Source organism: Salvelinus alpinus, chromosome 7 (genome assembly GCF_045679555.1).
Source record: "Salvelinus alpinus chromosome 7, SLU_Salpinus.1, whole genome shotgun sequence".
NCBI classification, from domain to species: Eukaryota; Metazoa; Chordata; class Actinopteri; order Salmoniformes; family Salmonidae; genus Salvelinus; species Salvelinus alpinus.
The window spans coordinates 60715225-60734808 of record NC_092092.1 but is presented as its reverse complement, the minus strand read 5'-3'; the positions used below and the strand labels follow the sequence as shown (position 1 = coordinate 60734808).

Here is a 19584-nt window from a genome sequence, read left to right as displayed (position 1 = left end):
AAGGGGACAGGACGACTGCACCGTATTGAGGGGAGGATGGATGGGGCCATGTATCGCGAGATCTTGGCCAACAACCTCCTTCCCTCAGTAAGAGCATTGAAGATGGGTCGTGGCTGGGTCTTCCAGCATGACAACGACACGAAGCACACAGCCATGGCAACTAAGGAGTGGCTCCGTAAGAAGCATCTCAAGGTCCTGGAGTGGCCTAGCCAGTCTCCAGACCTGAACCCAATAGAAAATCTTTGGAGGGAGCTGAAAGTCCGTATTGCCCAGCGACAGCCCCGAAACCTGAAGGATCTGGAGAAGGTCTGTATGGAGGAGTGGGCCAAAATCCCTGCTGCAGTGTGTGCAAACCTGGTCAAGAACTACAGGAAACGTATGATCTCTGTAATTGCAAACTAAGGTTTCTGTACCAAATATTCAGTTCTGCTTTTCTGATGTATCAAATACTTATGTCATGCAATAAAATGCAAATTAATTACTTAAAAATCATACAATGTGATTTTCTGGATTTTTGTTTTAGATTCCTTCTCTCACAGTTGAAGTGTACCTATGATAAAAATTACAGACCTCTACATGCTTTGTAAGTAGGAAAACCTGCAAAATCGGCAGTGTATCAAATACTTGTTCTCCCCACTGTATATGTTTTGTTCGAAAATGTGCATATTTAGCGGTACAAATCGTGGTTTTACAATGTGAATACGTAGCCAAACTGCACAAAATTATCCGGATATATTTCTGACACTCACCTAATCTAATCAAAGAACTCATCATAAACTTTACTAAAAAATACATGTTGTACAGCAAATGAAAGATACACTAGTTCTTAATGCAATCGCCATGTTAGAATTCTAAAAATAACTTTAGTACGACATACAGCTTACGTTATAGCGAGACAGCGCCTGCAATGAGGGCGGAAAATAGTACTAAACATTTTCAACAGAAATACGAAATAACATCATAAATGATTCCTACTTTTGCTGAGCTTCCATCAGAATCTTGTACAAGGAGTCCTTTGTCCAGAATAAATCGTTGTTTGGTTTTAGAATGTCCTCTTCGCCTGTCGAATTAGCAACCAAAGCTAGCCAAGTGGCGCGAAGTTATCCATCTTCACCAAACGCAGAGAACGGAAAATGCCAAAACTCCCGATAAACGTTCAATAATCTGATAAAACTATATTGAAAAAACATACTTTACGATGATATTATCACATGTATCAAATAAAATCAAAGCCGGAGATATTAGCCGTCTATACCGAAAGCTTTTCAGAAGGCAATCCAGGGTTCCTTCCCGCGCCTTGCTGGACAAAGGAAATTTGGGGTCACGTCATTCCAAGAGCTCTTGTTCGACCTCAGATCAAGCTAGACACCCCATTCCACCTCCCACTGCCTGTTGACATCTAGTGGAAGGCGTATGAAGTGCATGTATATCCATAGATTTCAAGCAAATGAATAGGAAGGCTCTGGAACAGAGCCTCGATTTCAGATTTTTCACTTCCTGACAGGAAGTTTGCTGCAAAATGAGTTCTGTTTTACTCACAGATATAATTCAAACGGTTTTAGAAACTTGGGAGTATTTTCTATCCAATAGTAATAATAATATGCATATTGTACAATCTAGAATAGAGTACGAGGCCGTTTAAATTGGGCACGATTTTTTCCCAAAGTGAAAACAGCGCCCCCTATCCTTAACAAGTCACATAATAAGTTGCATGGATTCACTCTGTGAGCAGTAATAGTGTTTAACATGATTTTTGAATGACTACCTCATCTATGTACCCCACACATACAATTATCTGTAAGGTCCCTCAGTTGAGCAGTGAATTTTAGACACAGATTCTGTCACGCCCTGACCTTAGTTATCTTTGTTTTCTTTATTATTTTGGTTAGGTCAGGGTGTGACATGGGGGATGTATGCGTTTTGTCTTGTCTAGGGGTTTTGTATGTTTATGGGGTGTTTACTATTCTAGGTGTTTGTATGTCTATGGTTGCCTAGATTGGTTCTCAATTAGAGGCAGCTGTTTATCATTGTCTCTGATTGGGAACCATATTTAGGCAGCCATATTCCGTTGGGTATTTCGTGGGTTATTGTCTATGTATTGGTTGCTTGTGTCTGCACTTTATATATATAGCTTCACGTTCGTTTTGTTGTTTTGATTAGTTTGTTTAAGTGTTCTTCGTTTCGTGTTAAATAAATAGAAGAATGTATTCGTATCACGCTGCGCCTTGGTCCTTCTCTTTTCCTCCATACGACGAACGTGACAGATTCAACCACAAAGACCAGGGAGGTTTTCCAATGCCTTACAAAGAAGGGCACATATTGGTAGATGGGTAAAAAATAAAAAAGCAGATGTTGAATATCCTTTTGAGCATGGTGAAGTTATTAATTACATCAATACAATACACCCAGTCACTACAAAGATACAGGCATCCTTCGTAACTCAGTTGCCAGAGAGGAAGGAAACTGCTAACGGATTTCACCATGACGCCAATGGTCACTTTAAAACAGTTACAGAGTTTAACGGCTGTGATAGGAGGACACCGAGATGGATCACCAACATAGTAGTTATTCCACAATACTAACCTAATTGATAAGAGTGAAGAAAAAAAAGAAAGCCTGTACTCAATAAAAAAAATCCAAAATATGCATTTCAGTCTCTGTCGACATTTAGCTCGACAAACCATTTTGACTGGTCCTGAAGGCATTGGTTGGCAGATTTGGTATGTTTTCGTGCAAATGAAATACACTGATGGATTATTTGTTGTGCGCACGCATGTGCATGTCCACACGCGTGGGGGTGAGTGCATGTGTCAAGCTTGAATTTGTGTGTGTGTGGTTGTTTGTTTATGAGTGTTTATGTGTGCGTTAGCACATCTGAGGGACCTCAAGCACTGGCCTGCAGAGCTCTGTGGGGTTCAAGGGAGCACATAAGGAGGCGGGAGTATGGAATGATGGAAGAAGGAGCAATGGGTGAATGGATGAATGAGGCAAAGAAATATAAGAATGAGATCGGAAGAGATACAGCAAGAGAAATTTAGGTTTTAGAGAGAGAGAGAGAGAGAGAGAGGGAGTGTTTGGAAAATGAATAAAAATGTGTGTGTGAAAGAGAGATGGCATAATATGAAGGGATGGGAGAGAAGGAGAGGGGGAGTGTGGTGTCAGAGCTGAAAGCTGTGAAATTGGCTCCAGAGCTGCACCTGGTTTTCCAACGGCCAATCAAGGCATTATACAAACACTAGCTGCACAGGAACATTCTACCACTCGTCTCTCTACAGGAACTTTCTACCACACATCTCTCTCTTCACTCCCTCTACAGGAACATTCTACCACACATCTCTCTCTTCTCTCCCTCTACAGGAATATTCTATCACTCATCTCTCTCTTCACTCCCCCTACAGGAACATTCTACCACTCATCACTCTCTTCTCTCCCTCCACAGGAACATTCTACCACTCATCTCTCTCTTCACTCCCTCTACAGGAACATTCTACCACTCATCTCTCTCTTCACTCCCTCTACAGGAACATTCTACTACTCATCTCTCTCTTCTCTCCCTCTACAGGAACATTCTACCACTCATCTCTCTCTTCTCTCCCTCTACAGGAACATTCTACCACTCATCTCTCTTCACTCCCTCTACAGGAACATTCTACTACTCATCACTCTCTTCTCTCCCTCTACAGGAACATTCTACCACTCATCTCTCTCTTCACTCCCTCTACAGGAACATTCTACTACTCATCACTCTCTTCTCTCCCTCTACAGGAACATTCTACCACTCATCTCTCTCTTCACTCCCTCTACAGGAACATTCTACCACTCATCTCTCTCTTCTCTCCCTCTACAGGAACATTCTACCACTCATCTCTCGCTTCTCCTTATCTTCTGCACCTTTAAGGGGGGCTGAACTTCCTGATTTAGCCTGGGTTTCAATTTTCCTCATTTGGAAATGCGACTGAGAGAAAGATTTGAGTCTTGGAGGTGTGCTTTGACGTGCGTGTCTCTCGTGTGTGTGTTGTAATGTGGGAAGTGTTTGTACTTTCACTATGCCAAAACGGAAACCCAAATAGTCACTCCCCCATCTATAAACAGTCTAACCACGTCTTGTTTCTGGAAGTAGCCTAGGCTAGCTAGGAAGCTAGTCAACTTTTTCCCAAAATGAGTTCCAGCCAGCCATGAGTGACCGTGGCAAAGTTGGTAATACTTTGGATAGCGTGTCTATGGGGCTAGTTATGTCACACCCTGACCTTAGTTATCTATGTTTTCTTTATCATTTTGGTTAGGTCAGAGTGTGACGAGAGTGGGTATGCTTGTTTTGTATTGTCTGGGGTTTTTGTATGTCTAGGGGTGTTTGTAAGTCTAGGCATATGTATGTCTATGGTGGCCTGAATTGGTTCCCAATCAGAGGCAGCTGTTTATCGTTGTCTCTGATTGGGGATCATATTTAGGTTGCCATTTTCCCTTTTGGTTTTGTGGGTTCTTATTCTATGTTTAGTTGCCTGTCTGCACTAGCCATATTAGCTTCACGGTTCATTTTGTTTGTTTTGTTCAGTGTTCATTCTTTAAATAAAGAAGAATGTACGCTTATCACGCTGCGCCTTGGTCTCCTCCCTACGACGGCCGTGACAAGTTAGGGATCATCAATAAATTGCACAGTGTAAATGGAACAATATTTTCATGTTGCACATCTTTTAGTTATCTTATTAAATGCTTTCAATATTTGTAGATGAATTTTTACAATTTATAGTTGGTTAGAGGTTATTGACATTTCAATTTTAAGCTATTGACATTTTAAAATATTGTTGCATGTACATTGTGTCATTTACTGATGGTCCCTTACTATCCCCACATATGGATATCAGATGTCAAACCAAATTGACCATGGGTAATATGATTGGGTCATGTGCAGCTGCACTCCAAATGAATGATTACTTGGGTGCTGCCAGCTGTGGGAAGGATTGAAATGAACCCAACCCAAGGAAAACTCAGTACCTTTCATTATGTGACATACAATCTTTTTCAAATTATCTTGCAGATCTCAGTTTTGGAGAAGTCTGACTTTATGACCAAAATGATCCTATTTACTCTAAGGTCGATGTCCGCACCCTGCGGAAATCTAATAAACATAAGAAAAACTAACCATAAAATCTGTCAGTTTAAACTAGAGATCTCTGTTGTTTTGCATTGTATCGACAACATCCGCCTATGTAACACCATCTGCGGTGAAAGGTAACCAAGCCAGAGTGGTCTACTCTACCGTATCGTACGAACGGTTTGGCCTACAAACTATTATGACCTCTCTATGGAAAGATGAGACTCTCACTAACACGATGGTGTTTGGTCTCTATGACCCCCACAAGCATCTTGGGACTCGTCTGAAGATGGTACAGCTGATCTTCCAACTTCTGTCTGTAGCATCTGAACAGTTTGGGCTACACACTACTATGACCCATCTGTGTAAAGGTGAGACACGAACACGTACATGTCGGTTTTACTCTAGGATGCCCACAGGCCTCAGAAGACTGATCTGAAGGTCCCCCGGTAGCAGATGAACAAATAACTGGAGTATATATGGACACTGGTTAGTTCCAAACAAAAGGGGTACATGTCCAAAAAAATAACAAATTTTTCCTGATCTTTGTTATATTGCTCAGATAAAGGACAGACACTTCAAAACAAACTTCCTTTGTATTTTCTGTTGTGGCATGTAGTGAATCTCTTAGTCAATGCATTTGTATGGGCTAATAGCAAGGCCAAAAAGAATGTTTAATCAAATGTTTTTTCTCAATTTTTTTAACACTTCAAATCAAATAGCTAAATGATTGTTAGTTTGACCTGAAAACAATTCCATATAACTTAGTAGAAACCCCCCACCCCCAAGACTCTTATGGGTTAATATTGATTCCACATAGACTGTTTTCTATCAGAGAAGTTGTTCATATCCTTCAGTTGCTCTTTAGTATCTCTTTCCTTCTCTCTCCCCTTTTCTCTCCTCTCTTTCCATCCTTGCTATTTTTATGTGTCCCTTTCTCGGCCTCAATCTCTATCCTCCCACCATTCAACCTCCCCCCCCCCCACTTCCTTTCTCTCTCTCTCCATAGAACGACTACAGGAAGTTGTCCATGCAGTGTAAGGACTTTGTCGTGGGGGTGTTGGACCAGTGCAGAGACACAGAGGAGGTGGAGGCCATCTTGAACGGTGACGTGGACAATGCCTCGCCCAGCGAAAACAACCGGCCCTGCCTCGAACGCGTCAAACTGGCCATTAAATATGAGGTCAAAAAGGTGCGAAACCCTAACCAGGACTGCAACCTGACCGCATTGCTTGACACTGTTGTAAATGACTAACTTGGGGGTCCCAAGGCCTGGTAGCGTTTGTAAATATCAGACTATCAAGCCTGTCTCAGAGTGCTTATCCCTCTCATACCAGAAGTGTTTCAGCTAAATGTCAAACCACATCACCTCTCCCTTCATTACCCGGGACTCACAGAGACTGACACACACAAACACACACACACTCATACACACACAGTTCAACAATAAACGTGTGCATGTTTATCTGACCTTATGGTTGATCATCCTGTATTGAAACATCATGAGACATTAGTACCATAAGGTCGCATATTATCTAAGCCATAATATGGTAGACTCCAGCCTGTCTGTAAGCATCCAGGGACACAGTAAAGTGTAGTGTATGGGCTGTTTTCCCAAAGCAGGGGAGCGTGACCACAGCAGTGTGTTAATCAACCTGCCAGACTGGCTCCGGATACTAGTGTGTAAACTGAGGGACACAGACATGCGCACACACACACGTATACTCACACACACTTAGAGGGTGTCTCAGGGAGAGTTGGGATATACAAAAAAACACATTTCCAAATCACAAATGTTATTATATTATGCACAATTGTGCATGTGTTAAACAGGACAAATATAAGCACCCACTAAATGATGAACTATTATTAGTCATTAGAGATGGAGAATAGACAGGAAGAACAGATCCCTTTAAAGTGCAGACTTTTCCTGTGGTGCACTTCTTGAAGAGTTGAAATGATTTTAAAAGTTGGAATTTGCCAGCAAATGTTTGTGATTTGTATCCAACTTGAATGCTGGGAACTGACTGAACCTTTATTCTTGGCTTGTTTATTGCGCAAATCAAATCAAATTGTATTAGTCACATGCGCCGAATACAACAGTGAAATGCTTACTTACGAGTCCCTAACCAACAATGGAGTTTAAAAAAAATATGAATAAGAATAAGAAATAAAAGTAACAAGTAATTAAAGAGCAGCAGTCAAATAACAATAGCAAGACTGTATACAGGGGGGTACCGGTACAGAGTCAATGTGCAGGGGCACCGATTAGTTGAGGTAATATGTACATGTAGGTAGAGTTATTAAAGTGACTATGTATAGATGATAACAGATATATATATATATATATACACACACACACACACACACACACACACACACACACACACACACACACACACACACACACACACACACACAGGTTATGGGTCATACACATACATACACACACACACACACTATGTATAGCCAATGTGTACTTTACACATTTTATCACACATTTCATTACTGATTATATTTCTATAAATTGCAAAAAATATATATATAAAATATTTTTGCGAAAAAAATATCAAATGATTTATGTTTCAAACAACGGCATTAGCACTTACCAGTCCAGAATTATGTCCTCTCCTTGCAGAAACATCTCTTCGGTCCTTGAGTCAAAACTATGCTCACTCAAAGACTCCTCAAGCAAAAAATCTATTCCTATCTATTACTTCTATAATTTGGTGCAAATCTGTATACTTAGATTTTGACTTCGCTTTTCCTGATTCATTCGCCATGATGTTTTCTATGAAATCGTTGAAAATACTCTTCACAAAATACTGCTGTGCGTAACGCGTTTGTCTGCAAAAAGTCTGATCGTCAATGGCGAATGAAGTTCGTTACGCGTGTGTTTACTAACAAGGGCTGGTGGTTCAACCCATAACCATCACATACTGGCGTTTACCTCAGCTCATTGGCTATCTACCAAGCTAGATTTCAAGAAGATCAGTGGTCATTGGTCACTTCGCTAATATTATTGGTGCGCAATGATGTCATTGCTCGTTGTCTTCAAATCAGTTCCTTTTGGTCAATACGCCCCTGTTACAAACATCCAGAGGATTGCAATGAAACCAACCATGACTAGATAAACGATTGTTTAGTGTGTGTAATTACTTCGAATACTTCGTCAAAAGTTGATAGAGACGGAATTCACGGATTACAAAATTACTAAGCGGATTACAAAATGTTTCGCGTTAGGCTATGAAAAGGGATTTTATCAAAGAAAACGGCACTTCATTTGATCACTGGGACCCTCAGGAGGAGAAATAAGAGCAAGATATCAGAATGTAAGTCAAAATGTTACCTTCAGATGTGAATGTGTCAAACCTGTCATGGCGGGAAAAGTTTGTTGTTGATAATCGCTCTTCTCAAACAAAAGCATGGCATTTTTTCTCTGTAATAGCTATTTTAAATCGGAAAACGCAGTTTGTTTACCAAGATTCTAATCTTTTGAAGGATGTAAGACACTTGAATTTTCAAGAATGTTTAATGTTACGATGTTGTATTTTTAGTTTGCCGCTCTGAAATTTCCCCGGATGTTGATCCCGTTAACGGGATTGCAGCCATAAGAAGCTAAAGGTCTACTCACATTGGCTGTGGAGAGCGTGATCACACAGTCTTCGGAACAGCTGGTGCTCTCATGCAAGTTTCAGTGTTATTTGCCTCAAGGCAATAATAGAAGTAGTTTAGCTCATCTGGTAGGCTCATGTCACTGGGCAGCTCTCAGCTGTGCTTCCCTTTGTAGTCTGTAATGGTTTGCAAGGCCTGTCACATCCGACGAGCTTCAGAGCCGGTGTAGTACGATTCGATCTTAGTCCTGTATTGACACGTTTCCTGTTTGATGGTTTGTCGGAGGGCATAGTGGGATTTCTTATAAGCTTCTGGGTTAGAGTCCCGCTCCTTGAAAGCGGCAGCTCTAGCCTTTAGCTCAGTGCAGATGTTGCCTGTAATCCATCTCTTTCTTTCTCTCTCTCTCTCCTAGCCTTTAGCTCAGTGCAGATGTTGCCTGTAATCCATCTCTTTCTTTCTCTCTCTGTCTCTGTCTCTCTCTCTCTCTCTCTCTCTCTCTCTCTCTCTCTCTCTCTCTCTCTCTCTCTCTCTCTCTCTCTCTCTCTCTCTCTCTCTCTCTCTCTCTCTCTCTCTCTCTCTCTCTCTCTCTCTCTCTCTCTCTCTCTCTCTGTTTTTAAATTACATTTAGTGTGTTTCCATCTCTCTCTCTCTCTGTCTGTAGTTTGTGGCCCATCCTAACTGCCAGCAGCAGCTGCTGACTATCTGGTATGAGAACCTGTCAGGTCTGAGGCAGCAGTCCATCGAGGTCAAGTGTTGGACCGTTCTGGGGGTCAGCTTGGGACTGCCCTTCCTGGCTCTCGCCTACTGGATCATGCCCTGCAGCAAGGTAATGAATGTATGCAGGCGCACCTACATTATACACACACACACACCTGCGTGCTCAAGTACACACACAGACAAGGGGGGGGGGGGGGGGGGGTTGTCAGGTGTGAGTGGTTGTGTGTGTGTGTGTGTGTGTGTGTGTGTGTGTGTGTGTGTGTGTGTGTGTGTGTGTGTGTGTGTGTCTGTGTGTGTGTGTGTGTGTGTGTGTGTGTGTGTGTGTGTGTTTGAGACCTGGAGTGTGGGAGCAGTAATACCCTTGTGGGGGTTCTAGGGGCTGTTGTCAGTAAGATAATTTCTAACCAATGGAAGACAGACAGTTAGAGAGGCTACTCCTCCTATAGCAGGAGGAAGACTAACCTTAACCCTCCCAGCATCCTCTCTGACACTGGCACAGCCTCTGAAGAGACAGAAAGAGAAAGGAAAGGGCATAGAAAGAGAAGAGAGAGATAAAAAAGAGCAAGCCAAGAGGACGAGGGTAGGGGAATTAAGTGGGTAGGGAGAGAAATGGTGACAGGAGAGTGGAGAAGGATGCATAAGAGTGAGTGAGTGAGTGAGCGAGCGAGAGAGAGGAGAGGAAATGTACATAGACTAAGGTGAAAGGAGGGAGACTGAGGGATGTACAGGGAGACTGAGGGATGTACAGGGAGACTGAGGGATGTACAGGGAGACTGAGGGATGTACAGGGAGACTGAGGGATGTACAGGGAGACTGAGGGATGTACAGGGAGACTGAGGGATGTACAGGGAGACTGAGGGATGTACAGGGAGACTGAGGGATAGAGAGAGAGAGAGAGAGAGAGAGAGAGAGAGAGAGAGAGAGAGAGAGAGAGAGAGAGAGAGAGAGAGAGAGAGAGAGAGAGAGAGAGAGAGAGAGAGAGAGAGAGAGAGAGAGAGAGAGAGAGAGGGAGAGAGAGAGAGAGAGAGAGAGAGAGAGAGAGAGAGAGAGAGAGAGAGAGAGAGAGAGAGAGAGAGAGAGAGAGAGAGAGAGTATGGATTGAGGGGGTGATCAGAGATGGTCTCTGCTGATGATGTCTGTAGTCATTACATTTAATAGGACCATATCAGGGTTCAGTCACCCCTTTTTACTGCTGCTAACACCTACTGAGAGAGACACAGGCAGCCAAGACCCCTCCACACTGAGAAGTACAGCAGGATCTCTCCCCAACTCATTCTGCTGAGAATCTAAATGGAACCCTATATTTTCTCCCTATATAGTGCACCTACGTTTGGTCAAAACTAGTCCATTACATTATAGGAATATGGTGCAGTTTGGGACGTAGCTAGGTCCTGTCCAGAGTAAACAGATGTAAACAGATGGGAAAGACACACGCCTGATTGATTTGGTTAAGATGGCAATGTGGCGGCAGGTAGTCGAGCACTTAGAGAGTTGGGTCAGTTACAGAAAGGTCGCTGGTTCGAATCCCACAAACCTGCCGACGTGCCCTTGAGCAAGACACTTACACCTAATTGCGTCTGTAAGTCGCTCTGGATAAGAGTGTCTGCTAAATGACTGATGTAAATGTGGTGATCAACACCCTTGATGTATCTGTTGGTTGATGTGGGACACGCACACAGCACAATGGCTGTGTGTTAAATGAACAAGCTGGCCAATATGGGTATGGTTGTACTTATGTGAGTGCATGTTAATATTTACAAATACATGTGCCTGTGATTTTGAGGGCATAGTTTTGAATGTTCAGTGTGTCGATCTGCATCCCTCTGAAGCATAACTGTGTTTGTGTTGGTGTACCACTCTGTACCTGTCTGATTCTCTATTACTGCATAGTAGAACACACAACCAGATTATATTATATTATATTATAAACTGGTTACAAACATAATGACAGCAGTAAAAATAAATGTTTTGTCATACCTGTGGTATATGTTCATTCAGGGCTTATAATTACATTTGAATCCTTTAGTAAACGCTTTTATCCAGAGGGACTTACGCTTAGTGCATTCATCTTAAGATAGCTAGGCAAGACATCCACATCACAGTAGTAAGTAGACATTTTCCTAGATAAAGCAGCTATGAGCTAAGTGTAAAGAAAGGCTAATACAGCTGTTGTATTTTTTTACCCTGTTTGTTTTAGTTGGGTCAGATCCTGAGAAGTCCTTTCATGAAGTTTGTGGCCCACGCCGTGTCCTTCACCATCTTCCTGGGCCTGCTGGTCATCAACGCCTCAGACCGCTTTGAGGGGGTCAAGAACCTGCCCAATGAGACCATCACTGACCACCCTCGTCAGGTATTCCGGGTCAAGACCACTCAGTTCTCCTGGACTGAGATGCTGATCATGAAGTGGGTGCTGGGTGAGTAGGGGAGAGGGAGAGAAGGGGATAGAGGTAAGAGGGGAGGAAATGAGGCAGGTTAGAGGAAGAATGTGAGGGAATGGAGAGAGAGAAAGAAGGAAAGGATGGTGGATGGAGAAAAAGAGAGAGAGAAGAGACAGGTACCCACAAACATAAGATAAATTATTACAAACAAATCTGCTGGTTTCTCCGTCTCTACTTTCTCTCTCTCTCTCGCTCTCTCTCAATTAAATGTACATTTATTCCATTTCAATTTAAGGGCTTTTATTGCCATGGAAAACATATGTTTACATTGCCAAAGCAAGTGAAATAGATAATACACATGTGAAATGAAAAAAAAAGTGAAACAGTAAACGTTACACTCACAAAGTTCCAAAAGAATAAAGACATTTCAAATGTCATATTATGTATATATACTGTGTTGTAATGGTGTGCAAATAGTTCAAGTACAAAAGGGAAAATAAATCAACATAAATATAGGTTCTTCACTGGTTGCCCTTTTCTTGTGGCAAGAGGTCACAAATCTTGTGAATGTGATTGCACACTGTGGTATTTCACCCAATAGATATGGGACTTTATCAAAATGGGATCTGTTTTCAAATTATTTTCGGGTCTGTGTAATCTGAGGGAAATATGTGTCGCTAATATGGTCATACATTTAGCAGGAGGTTAGGAAGTGCAGCTCAGTTTCCACCTAATTTTGTGGGAAGGGTGCACATAGCCTGTCTTCTTGTCACACCCTCTTCTGTTTCACCTGTCTTTGTGCCTGTCCCCACCCCCTCCAGGTGCCACCCATCTTCCCCATTTATCTCCTGGGTATTTAAACCTGGGTTTTCTATCTGTCTGTGCCAGCTTGTCTTGTATGTTCCAAGTCAATCAGTGTGGGGTTTCCCATGCTCCTGCCTTTTCTATTCTCTTATGCTAGTCCTCCCGGTTTTGACCCTTGCCTGTTTTCTGGACTCTGTACCCGCCTGCCTGGCCATTCTGCCTGCCCTGACCTCGAGCCTGCCTGCCACACTGTACCTCTGTTCTGACTGTTCTGGTTTTTTGTCACTAGATGTCCCCATTGCACCTTTTTTGTACCTTTTGTTTTTCCCTTGCTCTAATTATTGTTTGCACCTGTATGTCGTTCCCTTGTTAGTATTTAATCCCTGTGTGTTCCTCAGTTCCTTGCTCAGTGTTTGTATGTTAGCACCCAGCCCCAGCCCAAGCCTTGTTGTGAGCATATATTTTTCTCTTGTTGGATTTTCCAGAGGTTCTCTGGTTTTGTTCTTTTGTATTTTGGATTAGTCTTTTAAGGTTTGTTTTTCCCTTGCTGTTTTTACCACTTTGTGGATTTCTTTGTATTTTGGAAGATATCTATTTTTTATTAAACCACCATCTCTAGTACTGCTGTGTCTGCCTCATCTTCTGGGTTCTGCCGATTTAGTGACTGTTTCTCGCACCGGGTCCTGACACTCTGAACTGGTTTTAACCTTTTGCCTGTCCACGACCATTCTCTTGCCTACCCCTTTTGGATTATTTATAAATATCAAAGACTCAAACCATCTGCCTCCTATGTCTGCATCTGGGTTTCGCCTTGTGCTCTTATACTTCTCTTGAGAGCCATGTCTGCCTATGGCGGCCTTTCTCAATAGCAAGGCTATGCTCACTGAGTCTGTACACAGTCAAATATTTCCATAAGTTTGGGTCAGTCACAGTGGTCAGGTATTCTGCCACTGTGTACTCTCTGTTTAGGGCCAAATAGCATTCTAGATTGCTCTGTTTTGTTTTGTAAATTCATTCCAATGTGTCAAGTAATTCTTTTTTTTGTTTTCTCATGATTTGGTTGGGTCTTATTGTGTTGCTGTCCTGGGGCTCTGTGGAGTCTGTGTTTGTAAACAGAGGCCCGGGACCAGCTTGCTCGGGGGGCTCTTCTCCAGGTTAATTTCTCTGTAGGTGATGGCTTTGTTATGGAAGGTTTGGGAATTGTTTCCTTTTAGGTGGTTGCAGAATTGAACGTCTCTTTTCTGGATTTTGATAATTAGCGGGTATCGCCCCAATTCTGCTCTGCGTGCATTATTTGGTGTTTTACGTTGTACACTGAGGATATTTTTGCAGAATTCTACATGCCGAGTCTCAATTTGGTGTTTGTCCCATTTAGTGAATTCTTGGTTGGCTCTGGACCCCAGAGCTCACAACCATAAAGGGCAATGGGTTCTATAACTGATTCAAGTATTTTTAGCCAGATCCTAATTGGTATGTCAAATTTTATATTCCTTTTGATGGCATAGAAGGCCCTTCTTGCCTTGTCTCTCAGCTCATTGACAGCTTTGTGGAAGTTACCTGTCGCTCTGATGTTAAGGCCGATGTATGTATCGTTTTTTGTGTGCTCTAGGGCAACGGTGTCTAGATGGAATTTGTATTCGTGGTCCTGGCAACTAGAACTTTTTTGGAACACCATTATTTTTGTCTTACTGAGATTTACTGTCAGGGCCCAGGTCTGACAGAATCTGTGCAGAAGATATAGGTGCTGCTGTAGGCCCTCCTTGGTTGGGGACAGAAGCAGTAGACATTTGACTTCAGATTCTAGTAGGGTGAGGCCGAGTGCTGCAGACTGTTCTGGTGCCCTCGTTAATTCGTTGATATATATGTTGAAGAGGGTGGGGCTTAAGATGCATCCCTGTCTCACCCCCTGGCCCTGTGGAAAGAAATTTGTGTTTTTTGCCAATTTTAATTGCACACTTGTGTTGATTGTAAGATTTGTATGTGATCATGTTGTGAGGGTGTTGGTGAAATGGAGAATGGTGGAGTCAGGCGCAGGACACAGAGATGAGTTTAGTCCGATAGTTTACTCAAAAAATTAGAGAATAATGTTCCAACACGGAACACAAAATCCAAAGCACAAATAACACGAACCCACATGACAAACATTAACGCACAAAACAGAGAGGGAAGCCAGGGGGTTAAATAAGGAACATAATTGATGGAATAAAAATCAGGTGTGTAATAATGAAGACAAAACCAAACGAAAATGAAACATGGATCGGTGGCGACTAGAAAGCCGGTGACGTCGACCGCCGAACGCCTTCCGAACAAGGAGAGGGACCAACTTCGGCGGAAGTCGTGACACATGTATATGTTTTTGCTGTTTGTTGGTTGTAATAGAGCCAAAAAGATTGGAGAAGTGGTTTATCCCCACATCTCTGTTTTGTATAGATAACTCTTCTTGTTGTTTGTTTCGAGTTTTCCAATTTTACCAGAAGTGGTTAGATTCTATGGATTCTTCAATTACATGAGCTGATTTCTGATGTGCTGTTCCTTCTTTTTCCGTAGTGTATTTCTATATTGTTTTAGTGATTCACTCAGGTTTTCTGGGTCTCTGTGTTTTTGGTTGGATAGGTTTCTCAATTTCTTTCTTAGGTTTTTGCATTCTTCATCAAACCATTTGTCATTGTTGTTCATTTTCTTAGGTTGTCTCCTTGACATTTTTAGATTTGATTGGGAAGCTGAGAGGTCAAATATACTGTTTAGGTTTTCTACTGCCAAGTTTACACCTTCACTTGAATTTGTTGTTTCCTAATTGTTTTTTGGTTGATTTCCACACTACTTTCCTCCCATCTATAGCATTTCTTAACATTATTCAGTTCCTTTTGTGACTCATGATTGAGTATTGCTCTGTTCAAGTAGAGTGTGATTTTGCTGTGATCTGATAGGGGTGTCAGTGGGCTGACTGTGAACGCTTTGAGAGACTCTGGGTTGAGGTCAGTGATAAAGTAGTCTACAGTACTACTGCCAAGAGATGAGCTATAGGTGTACCTACCATAGGAGTCCCATCAAAGCCTAACATTGACTATATACATACCCAGCGTCTGACAGAGCTGCAGGAGTTGGCACCTGTTTTTGTTGGTTATGTTGTCGTAGTTGTGTCTAGGGGGGCAAATGGGGGAGGGAATGCTGTCACCTCCAGGTAAATGTTTGTCCCCCTGTGTGCTGAGGGTGTCAGGTTCTTGTCCAGTTCTGGCATTTAGGTCACCAGAGACTAGTACATGTTCCTGGGCCTGGAAATGGTTGATCTCCCCGTCTAGGATGGAGAAGCTGTCATCGTTAAAGTTTGGGGATTCTATTGGGTGAATATATGTAGCAGACATGAGGACATTTTTCTCTGTTGAGAACATGTCCTTATTCATTTCTAGACGCATGTAAAATGTGCCTGTTTTGACTAATTTAATAGAGTGGGTTAGGTCTGCTCTATACCAAATTAGCATAACACCTGAGTCTCTTCCTTGTTTCACACCTGGTAGTTTGGTGGGTGGGACTACCAGCTCTCTGTAACCAAGAGGGCAACCAGTGGGTCCATCTCCTTTATACTTTATACCATGTTTCTTATCGGTTGACGATGTCTGGATTTCCAATTTCTTGAAGTCCAGGTTCCTGCTCTTTAGGCCAAAGGCGTCATCTGCCATTGGCCTAAAGAGCAGGAACCCAGACTTCATCAAAGAAATTGGAAATACAGACATTCTCAACCGACAAGAAACATCAGACCAGAATGAGACAGTAAAAGCTTTGTGTTCCATAGTGTCTAGAGTTGTTTTTGCGTGGTTTAGGCCCAGACCACCACCATCTCTCGCTCTCGCTCTCACTCTCTGTCTTTCTCTATCTCTCTGTCTCTCAGGTATGATCTGGTCAGAGGTCAAGGAGATCTGGGTGGATGGTCCTAGAGAGTACGTGAATCACCTATGGAACGTGTTAGACTTCGGCATGTTGTCTATCTTCGTAGCATCGTTCACCGCTCGGCTCATGGCCTTCCTCAAGGCCTCCAAGGCCCAGCTGTACGTAGACCAGTTTGTGACCAACGAAGACATCCGCAACGCGTCCCTACCTACTGAGGTTGCCTACTACACCTATGGTGCGTGGAAATATACAGTTGGCATTCTCATTTTCTACCCTTCTACGAGTGTCTACATTAGCCACTGTGGACTAGTACCCTTCACAGTACACTGTTCAAGCCCCCTAATCACTGCCGTCATCTTGTGGTGTGGGGTTGTTATGACAACGCCTGTTTAAAGTAAGCTGCTATGCAGTCTGCATACACACGCATATGCCAGCCTCCCCACTGTTTACACACAAACACTTTGAATCAGCCAACAGACAATGACGCACTCAGTCACACACCCCGATCTCTGGTAGTTGTCTGTGTGCGTATGTGTTTATCTCTCCTGGTGGTTTTGAAATGAGGAAGTATTTTTCAAAGAATAAAAACAAAGTTCAAAGTCTCCGTATTGAACCACTCCGCCGCTGTAAGTTGTCCAATATTCCCTTAAGACTTCACTCTCCCATATCTTCAAACAACTCCTAATGAGAGGACGTAGCTCAGCAGTGCTTCATTCATGTCCTTTCATTTGTCCTTTTCTCTTCTACCCTGTGTTTCTATCTTGTGTCACTCACTCTCACTTTCTCTCTACTTCTTACATCCCCCTCTCTACATCCCTCTCTCTCATGTTTCCTCCCTCCTGTTCGTCTATCTGTTTCTCATTCGTATTTTGCTCTCTCTCTTCTCTCACTCTCATTTTCTCTCTCCCTCCCCTTTCTCTCTCTCTAATGTATATCTCTCTCTCCCTGTCCCTCTAATCCCTGCATCTCCATCCATGTTTCTCTCTCCCTTACCCCTTCTCCTTTAATTTCCTACCTTGAAATTACATTCACTTTCAACTCTCACTCCCCAATCAACATCTCATAGTTTTGCTTAGACGTGAAGAATTATGAATAAACGTATATGTTTGACGGATTAATTCCACGCGTTTACAGGGTTAATTCTGCATGGTAACAGGGTTAAAACAGGAACAGCTCAAAGTTGAACAGTTTAAGCATTAGTTCCGAGGGGTTACAGTTAGGGCTATGGTTTGGGGATGGCTTAAAACGAAGTAATAAAAAGGACATGCTATCACCATCAGGTATCATCAGTATTCTTACTATTCTCGCCGTTTGCCAGAGAACTGTGAACTGCCGTAGCGCAGTGGTCTGAGCAGCAGACCCTCGGCTCTGAGGATCACGAGTTCGCACGTCCGAAATCAAAGTCTGTTTCTAGTGATCAGGCTCCTCTCTCCCTTCCCCTTTCAGCCAGGAATAAGTGGCGTCCGTCGGACCCCCAGATCATCTCAGAGGGTCTGTATGCCATCGCTGTGGTGTTGAGTTTCTCCCGCATCGCCTACATCCTGCCGGCCAACGAGAGCTTCGGCCCGCTCCAGATCTCCCTGGGCCGGACGGTGAAGGACATCTTCAAGTTCATGGTGATCTTCATCATGGTGTTCGTGGCCTTCATGATCGGCATGTTCAACCTCTACTCCTACTACCTGGGAGCCAAGTACAACCCTGCCTTCACCACGTGAGTGGGACCACATACACACACGCGCATCTTCAACCTCTACTCCTACTACCCGGGAACCAAGTACAACCCTGCCTTCACCACGTGAGTGGGACCACATACACACACGCACATCTTCAACCTCTACTCCTACTACCCGGGAGCCAAGTACAACCCTGCCTTCACCACGTGAGTGGGACCACATACACACACGCACATCTTCAACCTCTACTCCTACTACCTGGGAGCCAAGTACAACCCTAGCTTCTCCCCTTCACACTCACATACTGTTCACATACACACTTTGCATCGTATTAGTGTGTAGAGAGATAGAAACTCAGCCGTACTTTCTTTCTATCAAAGCTCTCTTCTGAAACGACAGCTGTAAGCAGTGTCTGGCTACATCTCTGTCCAGTTTATTAGTGGACATCCGCCATGATGTTTTCTGGAATCTTGCCAGTCCTTTCACATCAGTGATGACAGGCAAAATTGGGACTCATTCAATGTCCGTCTGTTGTTTTTAGCCACGTTGCTTTGTGATATCAATAATCTTTATCCTGACGCAGGCTCATTTAGGAACCATTTGTCCTGATTTATCTTAGAGAGAGAAGGAACACACATTCAGACACTGTCAGTCCTCTTCCCTCCTCTCCTCCTCTCCTCCTCTCCTCAGCTCCTCCTCTCCTCCTCTCCTCCGCTCCTCCTCTCCTATCTCCTCCTCTCCTCCTCTCCTATCTCCTCCTCTCCTCCTCTCCTATCTCCTCTTCTGTGTCATATGACTCAGACTGAAAGTTTCCACGCAATCATCTTTTAGTCACTTTGCTAATGGGTTTTGAGTCTAGCCTGCCTGTCGGTCAGTCAGTCTGTCCATCTGTCAGTCAGTCAGTGTGTTTTAAGTTGTGAGTTAGAGAACCGTGGCGTGTAGGATGGGTTCTGCTTGGCTGATGACATAGAACTGCCAGTCTGCTAAGGTGGTACTGGTATAAATTTTCTAAGGCCGACTCATCACTTCTACTCCCTCACAGCGGATACGCAGTGTCAGGGCTATATTTTGGACTCTAAGGCCGATTAGTATCGTCTAAGTGTTGCTGATGTGTTTCTACCCAAACACGAGTTAGATCAGTCTGTAATATGAAAGACTTTGCCTTGAAACATAGTTGGGATTTGTTTCTGATGTCAGTTTTGAGGATATTTTTCCACCAATATTTTTCCCTCTTGAATTGCTAGTGTGAGCTGTTATGAGTCAACTCTTCTATTGAAAAGTTGTTACTCATGCCACAAGGGGTCAGTATGACTGCAATTCTGACTCGGCTTGCATCAGAAAAAGCCAGTAACAGTTGAGTTTGTCTATATTTGAAGGTGTCAACATACATTCCATCACTCCTTTCTATGTTGCTGTATGA

The 19584-nt window shown here is 43.1% G+C and overlaps 1 protein-coding gene across 1 annotated transcript in view; it reads left to right on the top strand.

The window, feature by feature from the left end:
- The window catches only part of LOC139581394 (short transient receptor potential channel 7-like), an 82642-nt gene that overhangs the window by 21983 nt on the left and 41075 nt on the right, over positions 1 to 19584 (top strand). The window contains exons 4-8 of the mRNA XM_071411111.1: positions 6102 to 6284; positions 9369 to 9533; positions 11622 to 11838; positions 16493 to 16726; positions 17938 to 18202. Of these exons, the coding sequence (XP_071267212.1) occupies positions 6102 to 6284; positions 9369 to 9533; positions 11622 to 11838; positions 16493 to 16726; positions 17938 to 18202 (1064 nt within the window). The remainder of the gene's footprint in view (positions 1 to 6101; positions 6285 to 9368; positions 9534 to 11621; positions 11839 to 16492; positions 16727 to 17937; positions 18203 to 19584) is intronic.